Source organism: Arctopsyche grandis, chromosome 2 (genome assembly GCF_051622035.1).
Source record: "Arctopsyche grandis isolate Sample6627 chromosome 2, ASM5162203v2, whole genome shotgun sequence".
Taxonomy (NCBI): Eukaryota; Metazoa; Arthropoda; class Insecta; order Trichoptera; family Hydropsychidae; genus Arctopsyche; species Arctopsyche grandis.
In genome coordinates this window covers 36,385,013-36,403,193 of record NC_135356.1, presented here as the reverse complement: position 1 = coordinate 36,403,193, position 18,181 = coordinate 36,385,013, and the positions used below count along the sequence as shown (strand labels likewise).

The 18,181-nt window shown below is 33.3% G+C and overlaps 1 protein-coding gene across 1 annotated transcript; it reads left to right on the top strand.

The window, feature by feature from the left end:
- Positions 1-1,548: 1,548 nt before the first annotated feature.
- On the top strand, positions 1,549-5,589 carry LOC143922408 (uncharacterized). The gene is made up of 6 exons (XM_077445633.1): positions 1,549-1,657; positions 2,987-3,139; positions 3,565-3,695; positions 3,770-4,025; positions 4,109-4,480; positions 5,468-5,589. The coding sequence occupies exons 1-6, from the start codon at positions 1,549-1,551 to the stop codon at positions 5,587-5,589; spliced, it is 1,143 nt and encodes a 380-aa protein (XP_077301759.1).
- Positions 5,590-18,181: the final 12,592 nt, after the last annotated feature.

Below are 18,181 nucleotides of genomic sequence, written 5' to 3'. Positions count from 1 at the left end.
AATGAGATAGTAGGAGAATAAACTGTAAACTAATCACCGTTATATATCGAACTTCCGTTGTGCTAGTTGATACATCAAAGATGGTTTTGAAAAGGAATTGATCATTGAGGAGTCTCTAATACAAATTTGATAAGATATAGAGTAAAAAAAAAAACTTATTGATGCATACAATCTGACAAAAAAAGGGGGGGGGGTGGAAAGTCAAACGGACAAGGCCACGGGCTCTAAGCAAATAGCTAGCTGTCACCGACTCCAAATCTTTAAACATGCTAATTACGATTATATATCAATATCGACGTAGCGGACACAATTTAAATCTCTATCGGAGGTCAAACCTCTCAAAATGGCAAAGTTTCAAAGAGTTTTAGGGAGAGAACACTTGCACAAGCCAAACTAAGAAAAACAATATAAAAAAGGCAACTAACTTGCGTATGACCAATGAGTGAATATCTGGCACTCAAGTCATCGTTAGTGTGTTAGGTCACGTGGGTAAATCTTGATGGATGGAATTTTCGAGTGCCAGATGTTCCACGATCAAGATTTTAATGACGTGTGCGAGATCGCTTTACCGTTTGATAACGGTGAAGAAATTTAGAAGAAACTTGTGAGATGTTTTTCACCACAAGAGGCCAAAAACGCACCCGTGCCGTTCAATTCATGTTTGTGTCTTTAAATACACTTTCCTGTGTTAACCCGTTCACCAGTGATGGCCACGGGGGCTTTGTTCTGGCGTAGTTTATATTTTGAAAAAAATAATAGGCCAATAGGATAATACTATAAAAATTAAATACGCCCAAAATAAGCCCGCGTGGCCACCTCTGCCGTACACCGACGATCAAAATCTTACTGCTACTATACTTCCAATCTTACTGTACTTCCAATATCAGATTTAATTTTAATTTTATATAACATACAGTGCTGACGAGAGGGGGGGGGAGGGGGAATTTCCGGGTCCTGGGTATATAAAGGGCCATATTCTGGAGAAACTGATTTAAAAATAAACAAAATCCGATCGCAAATACACCCTTCAATCTACACCCGCTCGATATTTCACATTGAAATCTACATACATATGTATATAATTTAAAGAAACTTTTAATTAAAACAATATTTAATTATTACAAAAATTTAGCATGCTTAAAACTATTTAAACATTTAAATAGCATCTAAATTTATTTTGAATTCTATTAAGGTCACATATATCGTATTCTTAAATGTAATATAACCTTGTCGAAATTATATTTCAGAATACGCCAATCAACTTTGCATGTCTCTATTATAATAATATACTATGTAATATTGATCCATTATTTGTATCGAATATTGAATAAATAATTCACATAACTGAACCGATAATGACTTTGATTCGCCCCATGATTCATGAATAATAAACAAAGAACATTTTGTCCGACCATTTTCGACCTTGTCACCTACATACACCCATGCGATATTTACTCGTAACCGATTCGCGTAACCGGTCCGTTATTTCGCACCTTTCGTTAACGATCCGAACAATTAGATCGACTTATTCGTCAGTGTCACTGCGCCATGGTGATTCTGAGAGTCCTGTACGTGTCGTCTCTGTTGCTCCTAGCCGAAGGGACAAATCATGAAATCGTCCTTGGAAATGGAACTGAACCGGTCAGAAATGCAAAGTGTAAGTGATTGGACTTTCAAATGATTTTTTTATATTTTTACTGTTATTATTAGTCTGAATTTTACAAAAGTGTTTTGCAATTTTGTCTTTTGTATTAAATATTCAACATATTAATATTTCATCGCGAAACGCCAGTTTGGGAAAGTCTGAATTAAAGTACGGTTACAGTCATACTTTAGTTAGCATGAGAATTGCTTTTGATGTTAAGGGCTAAAACACACTGAGGTGGACGTGGTACGTGATTTTTTTAGATACTTTTAAACATGCGAAAATAACGCAACATCCTTGGCCCATATATATGTACACGGTACACAGTCCCAAAAATAACCCCTTGGAGTGTTTTCGGTGATATTTTATCCTTGTATTTATCCTTGACAGTGATCGATTACGGTGAACCCCATATATTTATTTTATTTATTTATTATTAAATAGCAAATTACTAATGAATTATTTCATAATTAACAATTTTAAACTTAAACTAACATACACAGTTAACAAAATTAACAAAATTATAATTAGTAACCCTAAAATAATATGATATAATTCCAAACATAGTATTTTATTAAACTTACATATATAATTACGTCATCTTCCACAGAGGTATCCATTAGCACCCCTCAAGTAAGCACCAATGTTACTAGCACCTCTAATGCTCTCAAGAAGGGCATTGTATATTTGAACACCTCTGTGGAAAACACCTCCTGCAGTTTTTGCTTTTTTAACTTTACCTACAATTAATTTATTCCTATTTCTAGATTTATAATTATGTACATCTCTATTGCTAACTATATGATTATTAAAATATTTGGGTGATAGATTCTTATCTAGCTTATATACAAATTTTAAAGTGCTTAATTTAAGACTATGTCTAATATCCAACCATTTCAATTCTTCTAACATTCTTACGTTATGAAGAAACGTAAGAGAAACATGTGCACTCTGCGCGTGCAAAGACACCCGAATTTGGTTTGGGGAATACCTACTGACACAGCAGGGAGCCAAGGATGTCACGTTCCGAACCACTCAGTGTGTTGTCCCCCTAAAAGTGATGTATGTTATGCACAGCAAAGCGTTCAGTAATATTATTATAAAGATCTTGCATTGAATTATATTGAAATAATATTATATAGTTAAATAATAAATAATTTAAAAAAATAAAGACATTATTTTACGTGCTTTCAATGTTACAACCCATTTAATGAATTCATTGAGTACAAGTCATTTAATGAATAGACAGCATAAAACATTTCCTACGAAACCTTCACAAAATAGTAAAAATGAACGAAATATAGAAAAAGTTTGCGATTTTTATAATACATTTTTTTTCAGTTTTTCCATTTTTTTCGATCATCCGATTTCCTAACAGCGAATGCAGTGGTGTAGGCAGCTTTTTTGGAACATGCTTTACCCGTCGCGAATGCAACGACCTGGTGGGAACTTCCATCGGAACTTGCGCTTCCATGAGAGGCGTATGTTGTGTCGGTATGGAACATTTCTACCATCAACTTCCATTACCAGCAGCAAAGCTCGGTGATTGTATTAATGCTAATCACCGAGAGGTCCTGGGTTCGAGCCCCGACTTGACCTCGATTGAAAAGAATTTATTCCGAGTATTTCTGCAGTGCTGCTGGTCAGACTTGGAAATTTGTAACTCCAAGTCGATCGTTTCCTATCAGAGTTTGCTAATTTATTTGAATTCATTGTTGAAACGGTTCCTCACCAAATTGGCAACCAATCTACCTACTATTTAAATATAATTTCAAATTTATATTCATGTAAAAGTTAAAAACCATAGATGTTGCTTTAAGGCAACCCGTAATGGCACTATGGTAAAAATATGGATTTAATTTTAAAATATATATAATCATCCCCTTTACAGTCATGGGTTGAATTATATTTGATTTCAGTTCAGAGAACCTGTGGAGGTTCGACAAACGTCAACAGTACTTACTTCACCAACATCGGATATCCAAATTCGTACAATGCCCCTGGTAGATGCACCATCACCGTGACAAGATGCAATGCAGATATATGTCAAGTAAAAATATTATATAACTAAACATTAGTAAAAAGCCTGGAATTATTGAACTCCATTGTAATTCATTTCGATAGTTGCGTTTGGATCTGTTGGACCTTTCTTTATACCAACCAGATGGGACTGGAAATTGTAACAACGACGCTTTGACAGTTACTGGAGGAGGTTCTTTAGTACCGAGAATTTGTGGCGAAAATTCTGGTCAGCATTTGTATGTGGACTTCAACGGAGACAATCCTATAACTATTTCGATAGCGACTAATATTGGTATCAGCTTCAACAGGAGATGGAATATAAGATTGTCGCAGATTGCTTGTAACTGCCCCACTGTAGGTATGTAATTAGTTAGAGAATAATCAAAATTTTGATATGTATAGGCAATTGAATTTTACTAAATCAATTAAAATCATCCATAGCTCCAAGTGGATGTCTCATGTACTATACAGGTATAACTGGGACTGTGACCAGTTTCAACTACGGCACAATGCCCAATGGGGATGTGGAGGCTTTTGGAACTAACATCACTGGAACCAGGGAAATAGCTAACTTGAATTATGGCGTTTGCATAAGAATGGAGGCAGGATATTGCAGCATCCGATGGACGCAAACCAACGATAGATATTCTTTTACAGTGACAGGGGATGTGATAGGATCTGGCGATCTGGTAGGAACTCCTGATGCCTCGGTTACAGGAGCCGCTTGCACTACAGATTTTGTCGTGATACCTAATCCTGTAGAATTTCCTGGAGTGGATAGGTTTTGTGGAACAGGATTTCCACCAACGACGAGTGAGTTTTTACTTTATTTTTTATATGGTAATCAATTTCACTTTTGTTTTCATCACGACCATAGCCAGGAGAGGTATAGGGGCGCCAGCCAACCTTAAATTACAAAAAAATAAAAAATAATAATAATATATATATATATATATATATATATATATATATATATATATATATATATATATACATATATATATATATATATATATATATATATATATATATATATATATATATATATATATATATATATATATATATACATATATATATATATATATATATATATATATATATATATATATATAAATATTTGTGAGAGTTAGCGTATGAAAGTTTCATTGACTTTCAAATACATATATGTATATGTAGATAATTCCAGCTGGTACTTTTCGAACTAAAATGAATCATGCAAAATATAAAGAACGTTATATTTTATTATTTTCGTTTTTTTCAACCCCAAAGAAACCTCAGTTTTCTTTTCGCTTTCTAAATTTTATAAAAAGTACATGTTAAAGAACATATTAATTAACCAACAAAAATTAAATTAAAAATATTTATTTACAAATTCCGAACAAAAAATACTTATAAAAACGCTTGGGGGGGGGGGAGGTGTCTGAGTTTCAGCCCCTCCCCTAAAAAAATCTTGGCTACGGTCGTGGTTTTGTGGTTTCCACCCCTTCCTTCCATCCTTTTAGTGATGTCAACCTATTTCCTAAACAACAACGGGTTTTTAACTAAAAATACTTATAAGTTATAACATATACATTTTTTCAACTGTGCACTACATTTTTTTAACTAAAATATAATATTTTAACAATACTAGTAACCTGGTGCACTTGTTAAAAAAATAAAATAATTATTTTATTTAAGTACATATGATTCAATCCAAAATTCAAATTTATTTATATGTACATATGTATTCTTCTTTTTGAATTTTGCTTCAGTTGTCATTTGAAACTTTTTTAATGGTTTCTGTTTATGATTTGACAGCATTTTCTAAGCCGTTCGTGTTGACGGTGGTAACTAATGGAGACGAAGGTCCTCCTCCACCAGATATTGCCAATAGAGGATTCATATTGAATTATGTCCAGCAGCCTTGTGCACCAGTTTGAACGGTCCAACCATTGGAGCACATCGAAGGATTGTACAAATTCATAGATTAAAGGTGGTGCACTGTCGATTTTAACAATTGCTGTCGATATTGTATTGTTTTTAAATGAGATTATTTAATTTTTTTTATTTTATTTACTTTAATATTAAGAATTGTGTAAATATTTTCCACTACTTGCTCATTATAATTTAATATTTTTGCGAAGATAATTTTAGAAGTAGAAAAATGCGCCTAAAGGAACCTACAGATAGAGCGATTTATTGTGAAATGTTACCAGAAATCCAGAAAAGTAGCATCCCCTCTCGCGTAAAACCAATATTTCCGTATCCTTTTGTAAATTTAAAATTTTTCAATCTTTGAATTTAGCGAATTTAGCTTTAAAATTTTTCAAAATTTGAATCTAGCGAACGTATCAAATAAATCAGTAATGATTAATTTGAGAAAGCCTGTCTCGTCATACATAAAGTTGTCAATCTATTATGAATACATATAATATAGAAACATATGTACTTATGAAGACTTTTGAAGATACTCTTCTTCGAACAGTGACCCATTGAGTTCATACTCTTCCCCCAGGCTTTTTCAAACATTTGAAAATAATTTTTGACTGTGGCGCGTGCTATTTATTCATTGAACATATGATATATTATTTATGATTAAATGAATAATGATAATATATTATTTATGATTAAAAAATACTTATTAAAAATAAAAAAAATAATTACATTTTTTCCAAATCGCAAATTTTTCCTTTCACCTTAGGTGACAAAATGTTTAGTAACATATAATGTATACATACTATAGGCAGGCGCGGCTCGTGCATAGGAACTGCGGCGCTTGCAGCACCCCCAGAAAAATTATAAAAAAATCGCATTTACAACTTGTATTTAGATATATTTGACATACTCATTAATAATGATTATGTCAAATATCTAATCATTCTTATTTAAATTATATTCACAAGTTGTAAATATATACAAATGTGATTTTTTTGTATTTTTTCTGGGGGTGCTGCAGCGCCGCAGTTCCTATGCACGAGCCGCGCCTGCATATACATATGTAGGTACATTAAAAAAATGTTTTCAGAATTATAAAGCGCTCCTATTTATGAAAATTTCCATTTCAAGCCTTGGTTTAATTATGTTATTTGCTTCGTAATTGATAATTTTACCACACAAAATAAAAAGATAAATGATCCAACTTTGAGTAGTACTTTTTATTTTATAAATTCAAAAAATAAAATTGACTAAAAAAAATTTTACATATACATAAAAGGTCTTAACCAAAGTAAAACTAAAATTCCTAGCCTATTATTCTGTAATATTTTGTGTCTTTGCAACTTTAATTTTGGAAATAAATTGCAAGACTAATTTCGAAGACAAATCGCTCTATCTATGAGTCCCATAGGATAAAATTATGATAAATATGTGTTTTCGGTCTCCGTGACTTGACAGAATGTTAAATGACAGAAAACGCAAATATCGGAAGGCAAAGATCTAAAATCGAAAGATCTTAAGTCGGAAGATCAAAAAAAAAATGGTGCATGGTAAACGGTACATACTCACGTACATACTCACTTAATTTGCGTGAGCAGGATACAACAGGAACAAGAGGAACAGGCTTTTCCTCCCGTATTAATGTGCGCGCGCAGAATACGGGAGGAAAAGCATGTTCCTCTTGTTCCTGTTGTATCCTGCTCGTGCAAATTAAGTGAGTATGTACGTGAGTATGTACCGTTTACCATGCACCATTTTTTTATCTTTCCACTTAAGATCTTTCGACTTTCGATCTTTGCCTTCCGATATTTGCGTTTTCTGTCATTTAACATTCTGTCAAGTCACGTAGACCCGTGTGTTTTATATACAATGTACAAATAATTGCCAAGACAAATTGCTCTTATGTATTGTATTTTAGGTAAAATATTAAATAAAAAGAAATGCGATTTGCTAGCGAATTACAATAAAAAAAAAAATTAAACTTTGTATTAAAATCGCCAAATGATGCGCCGATGCTGAAAGTTTTATTCAAAAAAAATTATTTCTTTGAAATATAACATATTCTTTAAACAAATTCACAATACATGCAAATTACAATACACAATAAAAAACAAAACTAAAGCAATCTGACGAACTGACCGACAAATCAACATTGTCTACGAACCACGCTTTGAAAAGCCATGCATAAGCACACTTTTACTGCAACGTATCCGATCAAAGTTATATTTTGACATCGAATATACATATGTATGTCAAAGTGATCAATATCAATGACATATGTATGTGCATATTACAGGTGGTGACGTCATACCACACGTGATTTTGCCAAATATAATACACAGCGTGACGTCACGGACACTGAAATAGGTCTAGTTCAATGATACGATCAATGTTACGATGCCTCAGTTCAACATCAATGTTTATATTTATATTTATACCGAGCGGATTTTAATTCTAATGAATTTTTTCACGTGATTAAAAACTTGGCGTTTAACTTTAAATATTTATAACAATTTTTATAAAATCTGTCTGTTATCGGTGAAAAAATGGTCTGTGAAAGAGATGGCTGCATACGTAATGGCAGAGTAAACGAGATCATGGTGAACAGACGGGGTGAGAAAGAGATGGCCGTATACGTAATGCCTGGAGCGCATCATCGGTTTACGGAAAATCTGTGAACGAGTTGTCAGGTAACCGTCAAATACATGACATGTCATAATAAGTCGGAACAAGTACTTCAATGTGGCATTTATGGTTCAGATAATGTCAAATTTATATATACATATGAACATATATACGGAAATCTATATCAATGATATCGGCTTCTGTATATCTAGTATTTTCACTGTAATTTACTCATTTTTTCATTACTGACATTGCTATACATTACAAAATTGCTATGTATGTGTAAACTTTTAATTATTATAGTTTTGGAGTGGAAGAATAAAGATATGAGATATTTTTGAAGTTTTCCTACCTCTTTCTACATGTCATATTTAGATAAAGGATTTTGCTTCGGAATTTTCCAATTCAAAAATGATATTGCATAATAACATGAATATTTTATGTATGGCCTAGAATGCACTTTTAAATTTTCCGATCAAAGAAATTGAGTTTTTTGACTAGCATAAATTTTTTTGCTTCTTTGTTCCAAATTGAATGCTGTATATACATATGTTTTTACAACTTTTATTCAATAAGAATATATGTAGATGCATGCAAGAAAGATACGTAGGGGTGGGTGGAGGATCCAAGTAAAAGGCCATAGTCGTGTCTCAGCATTTATTGATGATTAAGGAGATACACACACTGGCAGTGCTCAGTCCAGAATGTCTTGATATCGCCTAAGTATCGCCTTATAAGGGATAGGTCTCTCAGGACATCTTCGAATTCCGATTTGTTTACCTATTGTTATGGTCACGTACTCGGATATGTATTCCCACGACACTCAGATCCACGGTATGGGTCACTTCTGAGAACTCCATGGGAATGCGACCGAGTACCGCTATCGCCGCATTCGTTGTTTAGCCGACTTGCACTTAAGCCTGTAGATAATCCTTGAAACCAATTATAACGGTCGCATAGTGTCAGGGATGCGCCTCGGCCTAATCCGATTGCCGGTGGCTCTTTTTAGTATACGTTACAGTATGTACATATATGAGCAGCATAAAAGCTTGATAGTTTAGAAAGGTTAAATCAGTGACCCAATACAATACTAAATTGCATCGTTGAATGTGAGAGGCACTTCTACTAAAACTACAAACTTTATTACCATTAATAATATTAAATCGTGTATATTATAAATAATATACATGTATATACACAATTACAATACAGAAATTCTATTAGGTATCAAATCAACAGACGGGAGTTGGAAGTGAATGGGATCGCAAAGGCAACCGCAAATGGCATTAAACAATACTAAATATGCATAAAAATATGTACATACGAGTATATACATACCATCATCATCGACGGAACACATATGAAAGAGATCAATACAAACTGACGTATAAAATGTTGAAATGACGAACGAGCTAAGTCATTTTGAGTATTGTGTTCCGAAAAAAAGTATATTTTATGTACTAGGCGCTGTTTCCTGTATGTCACTGAATGTTTTATTATTTCTGAAACTTTTTTTTATTTAATACTGAAATCATTATTGAAAATTGTAGCCACTGCTTATTTCAATGGCAGGGGAATTGATTAATAAATCAATTTAGCGGGATGCTACACTTGCTAAGGACCTAAAACATCCCTCGTTTGCTCTTCCACTGCACATATATGCGTAGGAATATGCGTAGGTACTTAGCTTAAGTACTGTTTTGTTTTTCCAATTGTGTTTTTGTTATAATTTGATGGATATTATGAAAACTCGCTAGATCATCATTAAACTAACTATTTTCTCAAAAAAATAAATTTAAAGTCAATAAAGTCAAATAATTAAAAAATAACATTTTAAAGCTTAATATATTATAGGCTCGTATTTTTCGGGTCAGAATTTTAATCCGTTTTTGGTCAGAATTTATATTACATTGGTAAGAATTTATATTACATTGGTCAGAATTTATATTAAACGGTCCGAATATTAAAACTAGAATAAATATTAAATGGTCAGAATTTATACTAATTGGTCAGAATTTATATTGAATGGTCAGAATTTATATTGAATGGTCAGAATTTGTATTAAATGGTCAGAATTATGTTGACAGATGGTCAGGTTCATTTTTGTCAGTTGGCACTAGAATCATTACTAGTGCATGCAACGTTGAAGATTGGTACAAGTGGTCAAGAGGACGACAGTCAAACGTCAAACGAGTATTCTAGTTATTCGACAGTCAAACGTCAAGCGTAGTTATTCGCATGCGCAAGATTATTATTATCGATTAGAAAAAAAGTGTATAATATAATGATCAATAAATAAAAAATTATAATACTCTATGTTTTTTTTTTGTTTTCCTTTTTTTGGGTAATATCTGATGACTACAGGTGTTACTATTGTACCTATATAACAAAATAATTTATGTGCGATAAATTTGAAGGTTTACTGATAATTAAAGCATATTATTTTTTTAATAGAAGAACTACTTAAACATTAATTGCAATATTGTCTACAAAGTTTTATTTTATGCTGACTGACTACTTGCTATTTTTAAATATTCTGACCATTTACCATTTTTCGACATTCTGACCATTTATTAATTTTCACATTCTGACCATTTATCATTTTTCGACATTCTGACCAATTATTACTTTTAATAACTTAACTTTTAACTTTTAACTTAACTTTTTAACTTTTTCCTGCCAATCCATTTTTTTCCTTCTATTTTCCCCATGGTTATCAAACGGAGAAATTCGTATTTTGGACCCCGTATCATGTGTCCGAGGTACTCCATCTTTCTCCGCTTGATGACAGAAACAAGTTCCCTGCCTCTCCCCATCATGCCGAGGACAGCTTCGTTTGATATCTTTTTGGTCCACGGAATCTTCAGCATACGCCTATAGACCCACATCTCAAAAGCTTCAATGCGGCTGATCATCTTGGTTTTCAGAGTCCACGTCTCACATCATTGGGAACAATAAATTCTTATTTCATTAATAAATTTTAAACAAACTTTGTTGTTTTCATATACCATAAATTATGGTATATAAATACAATAACTATTAATTATTACAGATCGAAATAACTAAAGACGAATTTTCCGTGAATTTGGCGTTAGCAAAGTCTGTTATTATATTATCAAAATTTATATAACTTGCTAATTCACTTTATATTGATACTATACTTGGATTTGATAATCGCTCTTGACTAAAACCTTAAATCGACGTTTACTAAAACTCCTTTCTGTCGAAGCCACTGTCGCTTCTATAAGATTCGGGTAAATCCCATCTACCCAGTATGTTTAAAATATCAATGTGATACATTCTCCTGGGATCTTAAAAAAGTTCTTAATTGTTAAAAAATAAATTAAACCAGTTTAAAATGAAAATTATTTTGCCACTTGTTGAATACATTGAAATCTTTCTTGTAATTGCATTATAGTAATTTTATCAGTGATATTTTAACATGAATTTTTTATTTAATTTAAAGTTTGTGATTCGTCTTCGGCCAATTCATCTGATATCTTTTTATTTTAGATTTCATTTTATTTTGATACGAAAGAAAAATTAAAAAAAAGAGCTTGTAAGGTTCCGAAGATTTAGTTTTCAATCGTTCGGTCAATTTCTCAGAACTCAAAAGTATTAAAAGTAAAACATGCATAACGCTGCCTCGAATAAAATACATAATATGGATGTACGTATTTATATACAAATTGATATTTCAAAAACACATCGAATTCATCTTAAATGTTTTATTACAAAAAATAAAAATAAAATAGGCAAAGGGCGACTTCGGCGCTCCTCGCTTCGAGCGCCCTTGGCATTCGCCCGTTTGCCATAGCCTCACTACGGCACTGCCCCCAAGTATGTTAAATAAATAAATATCAATACAATATGTAATGATAATTTTAAATGTGGAAATTTCAACGTGGCTGTGGTGGAAATTGTACTTCTTCTTCTTTATGTGCCATGTCCTCCTAGAACGTTGGCAACTATATGTCCCATTCGTACTTTATCAATGGCTGCTGAGGGTGCTGAGGCCGTACCACTGCCGAAGATTCTTCAGCCATGATGTTTTCCGCCTGCCCCGACTGCGTTGGCCAACGATTTTCCCCTGGATTATAAGGCGCAGGAGATCGTATTTTTCATTTCGCATCACATGTCCGAAGTACTCCAATTTACGCCTTTTCACACTTTTGAGCACTTCGACATGTTTTTCCATCAGGACAAGCACCTCGGCATTGGTACGACGCGCCATCCATGAGATTCTCATCATCCTTCTGTATGTCCACATCTCAAATGCCTCTAGTTTCTTACATGTGGCATCCGTCAGGGTCCATGCTTCTGTTCCATACAGAAGGATGCTGAAAACGTAGCATCGTAGAAGTCTCAGTCGGAGTGCTATACTGGGATCAGTGGCGGACTGGCCATACAAGCGAACATGCCCGATGGCATGTGGGCCCCACTATCTGTTAGAAAATATGGGCCCTCAGTAAAATTAAATAACTTTTTAACTATTTCACGCGTGTAAAAATTTATAGGATATTGCACTTTGGGACCTAAAGTTTGGGTATTTCAACAAAACAAATTTCTTACGATATACACAAACAACTAATACCTGCTTTAACAGCCCAAGGATCGGTTAACTTTTTTTATTAGGCTCGAAATGTAAGTTTCAACATTTGCGTGGGCCCTTTTGCTGGGCCCATTTCTAACCTCAATATTATGTATATACCAATACCTATGTAACAACTACCTACTGAAATAAAAATGGAAATAAACAAATTTCCGTGAATAATATAAACTGAATTACTTAAAACAATTTTGATAGGACGATTCATCATCAACCAGCGATTTAAATTTACTTCATACTTTCAAAATAACATTTGATTATACTTCGACGATATAGTAAGATTTAAATACACAATTTTAAACAGTTTCCGAATATAAAATCTATTCGTAATTTAGACACATCCATGTATATAGAAATATAGGATAGGGGCCCCCTCCCCAAAATCCCGATTTTCGCATGATCACAAAACTTTATCTATTGTTATTACGTACATATGTATGTATGTATGTACATAGATAAAGTGAAAAGACAGTCAGTGGAAATTAAGTTAACCCAAAGGGTTAAGGGCTAAGGGTTGATAGTGTTTTAGTGACTCAGTTTGATGGTCGATTTTTGTTGACCATGTGAAGATTTTTAGAAAAAAATTTTCACCTGCGGCGCTTTTTTCACTTTTTACATAATATTTTTTTATATGTAATTATTCTATCAAAAATAAGCTTATTTTTTTCATATTTTATAACTCAATAAGGTGTATGCAAAGAATATTTTCCATTTTTATTCCGATATAAAAAAGATTTTTTGAAAAAAAATTCAATTTGACCAATCTTTGCCTGCGCCCCCCAAGAAAAAGCTGAAATGACGTCCCTGATTGTTTTCTACCGAAAGTAAAAGCCGCATTCTTTTATGATGCATTCTATTTACCTAGGACAAGGCTTAAAAATAAATATACAATGTAATTTATGGATCTATTTTGCTTTTGCCATTTTTCTTGTACTTAAATTTGTTTATTCCCATTTTTGAAAATTTTTTTTTTACCCTTGATTTTTAGCGTGGTGGAAAGAAGAAAATTTTGTTATATGGGGGGGGGGGGGACAAATTTTTTTAACCCTGGGTGGGCCCCCTTTGACTCCTGGCATGCACTAATTTCAGTCCCAGTCCGCCACTGACTGGGATCACGTGTGGTTAGGACTTTTTTCAATTTCAAGAATGTAGCTCTTGCTTGCTCCACTCTAACGCGAATTTCCTTTCCACTTTCACACGTTTCACCCAGATAGCACCCTAGATATCTAAAACTATCCACTCTCTCCACCACGCTGTTATTGATCTGTAAATGAGAGCTGACCGTATTGTGCGTTGACTTGCTGAATATCATCCATTTGGTCTTTTTTGTATTCAGCTTCAACCCCGCCCTAGAGCTATGCACAACAACTGCGTCCAGTGTTGCCTGTAAGTCGTTGAAGTTCGTGGTCAGTAGTACTGTATCATCCGCGTACCGAATGTTATTAATTACTGTGCCATTTATTGTAATTCCGGAATCTATCTCTTCCAAGGCTTCAGCAATAATATTTTCTGAATATAAATTAAACAGTAGCGGTGATAGCACACATCCTTGCCGAACTCCCTTCATTATTCTTACGCTCTCAGTTGTATCACGTTCGACGCGTACTACGGCCGTCTGATTCCAGTAGAGATTACCAATTAGCCGAATATCTCTTTTGTCTAACCCTATCTGCGATAGTATTTCAATTAGTTTATTATGTCGCACATTATCAAATGCCTTTTCGTAGTCTATGAAACAGGCATATACATCGACGTTCATATCCAGACATCGCTGCGTTAACACCTGTATACTAAATAATGCTTCTCTTGTACCGAAACCGTTTTTAAAACCAAATTGAGTGATACCCATTATTTCCACGCATTTAGTGTAGATCCTTGCATGTATAATTTTCAGAAATATCTTGAGAATATGGCTCATCAAACTGATTATTATTCTGTGATCACCGCATGATTTAGCCTTTGGTTTTTTCGGTATCGTCACGAAAACAGATTTTAACGAGTCTGATGGTACATATGATACCTGTTCTATAGACAATACAATATTTTGACAATATTGCAAGCGTATCGAATCTCAAATCAACCCAAAATAATAGTTTTACTTTAAAAACTTTATTTTTAAACACGAATGCAAATTTACATAGTAATAGTAGGAAAGTAAAAGTCCCAAGTTCTAAACGAAGCGATCGAACTGAAAACGATACAACGGTCGAACGTTTAAGTGAATGGCCTAGTTGGAGGAAACTTTTGGCACGTTAACACCTTCAGCACCGCGTTTATATTTATGTAAGAGGCGAAACAGATGGTAACAGGTACAAAGAAGCACCTTCCCCTCCACTTTAGTCGCCTTTTATCCAAGACCAAACACCACTTCAAAACCTATTTTCGTCGCGACCCCACACCTAGCGGACTTCAACCACGGAATCAAGTGAGTCAAATTCGAAAAAATATTCAAACTGCCTATTTCGAAAAGGTTATTCGTACTGTGCGACGCCCCTGGTTTCCGAATTGATTGATTTAAAGCCTAATTTAGTAATCGCACACGATCCAAGTGTTTGATAATACATATGTACATATAATCTGTGGAATATTCAGTGTTAAATCAATGTGTCGCATACTCAATCAACATTTGACGGTATATTTAATGTAATGATTTGCAATAGTACAATAGTATTGAAAAAAGTCACAATCTCATATTTAATATATAATATTTCAAGTATTGATCTTTCCTAATTATACATTCTAAATCTATCGAAATGAATTCGTAAAGTGAACCTTCGTGCGATTAATACAACAATAAACTTGACATAAATGGTATGTAGTACCTACTAGAATACAACCGAAACGGTGAACTGTCATTGGTAACCTGTCATGTCAAGTTTTAAGTTGATAGCTCATTTCTGTTTTAAAACTTATTTTATCGTTATTTAAATTCAATTTAAAGTTTTGTTGAAAGTGTTTTTCACCGAGTGACAAATTGTCATTTCCTTTTAAAATATGTACATACTCGAACACGGTTTTGATCTCAAGTGGTATAACACTTTTATTAAGTCACTTAAGACAACGTACAGATATGTACGTTGAAGCTCATTCTCAATGTGGTTATTTGTACAAGATTAGTAGCAACTTTGTAGCGATTAGTAACTTGTCTGCTAACAAGTCAACTATTTTATGTAACTATCTTACAGATAGTTACATAAAATCATCAAGTTTATGTTATTAAACAATATGTAGACCAAGCTTTCCCCAACTGTGTTCTGCGGAACACTATTGATTGTTCCGCGAAAAGTGTGCAAGTGTTTCGCGATGAAATATCCATATGTTACAGTATTTAATAGAAAAGACATAAGGATCCTTTAAAAAAACCCTACATATATTTTTTAAATTTAAATATGTATATATTTATATATATATATATATATACATACTTAAGAATATTCAAAAATATTTTTCGCCTGCAGAACAGAGATGACATGTAGTCCGACCGCTGTACTCTGTGAGGTGGATTACATGCCGTCTCGCTTGCACCCAACACATTTCGCGTTACAACCGTATACACAACGAAAGCATTTAAATTGCAATTACCGCTCGAGTTAGTACGTTTAGATAAAAAATATTGGAATAGAAAACCAATCCTTATAAACGTGGTGAAATAAAAAATTTTCCAAATAAATGAAAAATAGCACGTAAAAAAAATCCATAAAAAAAATATATTTTTGACTTAAAATTCGCTAGAAATAACACAATCAATAGGAAAAACATCTGACTATTGATTCGTAAACGATCACCAACCAACAAAAATCATTATCATATTCGAATTCAGTGGGTCAAAGTTAGTAAAGATTGGTTAGTCTCCGCTCTGGTAATTCAAAAACGTGATTTTTTGTTGCTCAGTGTAATTGATTTAAATCATGGTAGAGTCGAGCGAATTAAAAAAACCTTAAAAATTAAAAATTTCACGAATTAAAAAACCTTCGTGAAATTTTTAATTTTTACAAATAATATCAAACTCAAGGGTGGATATTCTAATCGAAATTCTCTACATGAGTATTTATATTTTTGGGAACATTTTAATTAAACATATTAAAGCATACCTTTTTGAAAATTATAAAATCAAAAATGTATCAATAAAGCTTTCAATCAGACCACAATTAACCTCCAATCTGAAAGTCAAAACGAACCCAGTATAAATCTATTTCGTTGCATATCACGAGTTTGATCAAGTGTGGTGGACTTTTAACACGAGTAAATAAAATTTGATCAATAGTACATAGAAGTGCAGATATTCAAAAATATAAAACAATGGTATTCTAATAGATTTTCACATAGGATATGTCGTAACCTCTCTACATAGCTACATATAATAAATGTTAAAAAGAAGATTTGTTTACAAACAAACAAATATTTGAATATTCGATTATATTTTTACACAATCGTAGGGTGAAACTCGGAACAACTCGAGGTGAAATCTTCCAACTTTTGTCAACAGCTAGTGCATGCAAGTGTGTACGTTGCGATGCAGCAAAATTGTGCAACGCACGTCACTGCGTCTGTGTGGGGGGCGCTCCGATTGCGGATTAAATGGCGAATCGATAATGGCATGTCGGCGAATCCTACACGTAAACGTTCCGTTTTATTGCGTTTTTATTCAATTAAAATGTTGCTAATAAAAGTCGCGTGACAACCTGACATTATGTTATTGTCGTTTTAGCCCCCTTCCCCAAATAAACCCCATCCCACTGCATCCCCTTCCACCGATTAAGAAAACCAGTGATGCAGTCGAGGAACCGATATTGTCACATTGTCAGTTTGAATTGTTGATTAACATTGCGATTTTTTTATTCGTGTGCAGATGGAATATTCCTGATAAACTTACGATTATGCCAAGGCCGAATAAAGGCACCTCGAGCTTATCCGTTGCTGTTTGCTACGATGAAGGCGTTCTCTTGGGTCGTAGCTCGAACTTTTGGAGGATAAGATCTGATTTCGAATAGAAATGGTTGATTCACTTAAAAGCTACATACCTGCTGTTGGTTATATTATAAGTTAACCCTTCGAATGCTAAACAACGATATATCGTTGTTTATTGAAGCGGCGGGAATTTCTAGTAAGGATCGTTGTTGACGTCATAGTGGTCGTATTTAAATATTTATACGAACGCAAACGTTTTCTTTGCGCTGGGACAGTTTTCTTACTTCACTTTTTTGTATCTACCTACATATATACTAATATTGAATACAGAATAATAATAAAATCAATAGAAAACCATTTTCTATTGTATGTAAATGCTAAATAAATAATACATATATATATATATGTATATCAAATGTTTACAATACGCGAAAAATCATATGATTATAAATTGT

What these genes read in the sequence shown, in the direction of transcription:
- LOC143922408 (XM_077445633.1), top strand. Translation starts at nt 1,549, where the DNA reads ATGGTGATTCTGAGAGTCCTGTACGTGTCGTCTCTGTTGCTCCTAGCC. An exon ending in GCAATGCAGATATATGTCAA is followed by an intron (nt 3,696 to 3,769) that starts GTAAAAATATTA and finishes TCATTTCGATAG; the next exon opens with TTGCGTTTGGATCTGTTGGA. An exon ending in TTGTAACTGCCCCACTGTAG is followed by an intron (nt 4,026 to 4,108) that starts GTATGTAATTAG and finishes AATCATCCATAG; the next exon opens with CTCCAAGTGGATGTCTCATG.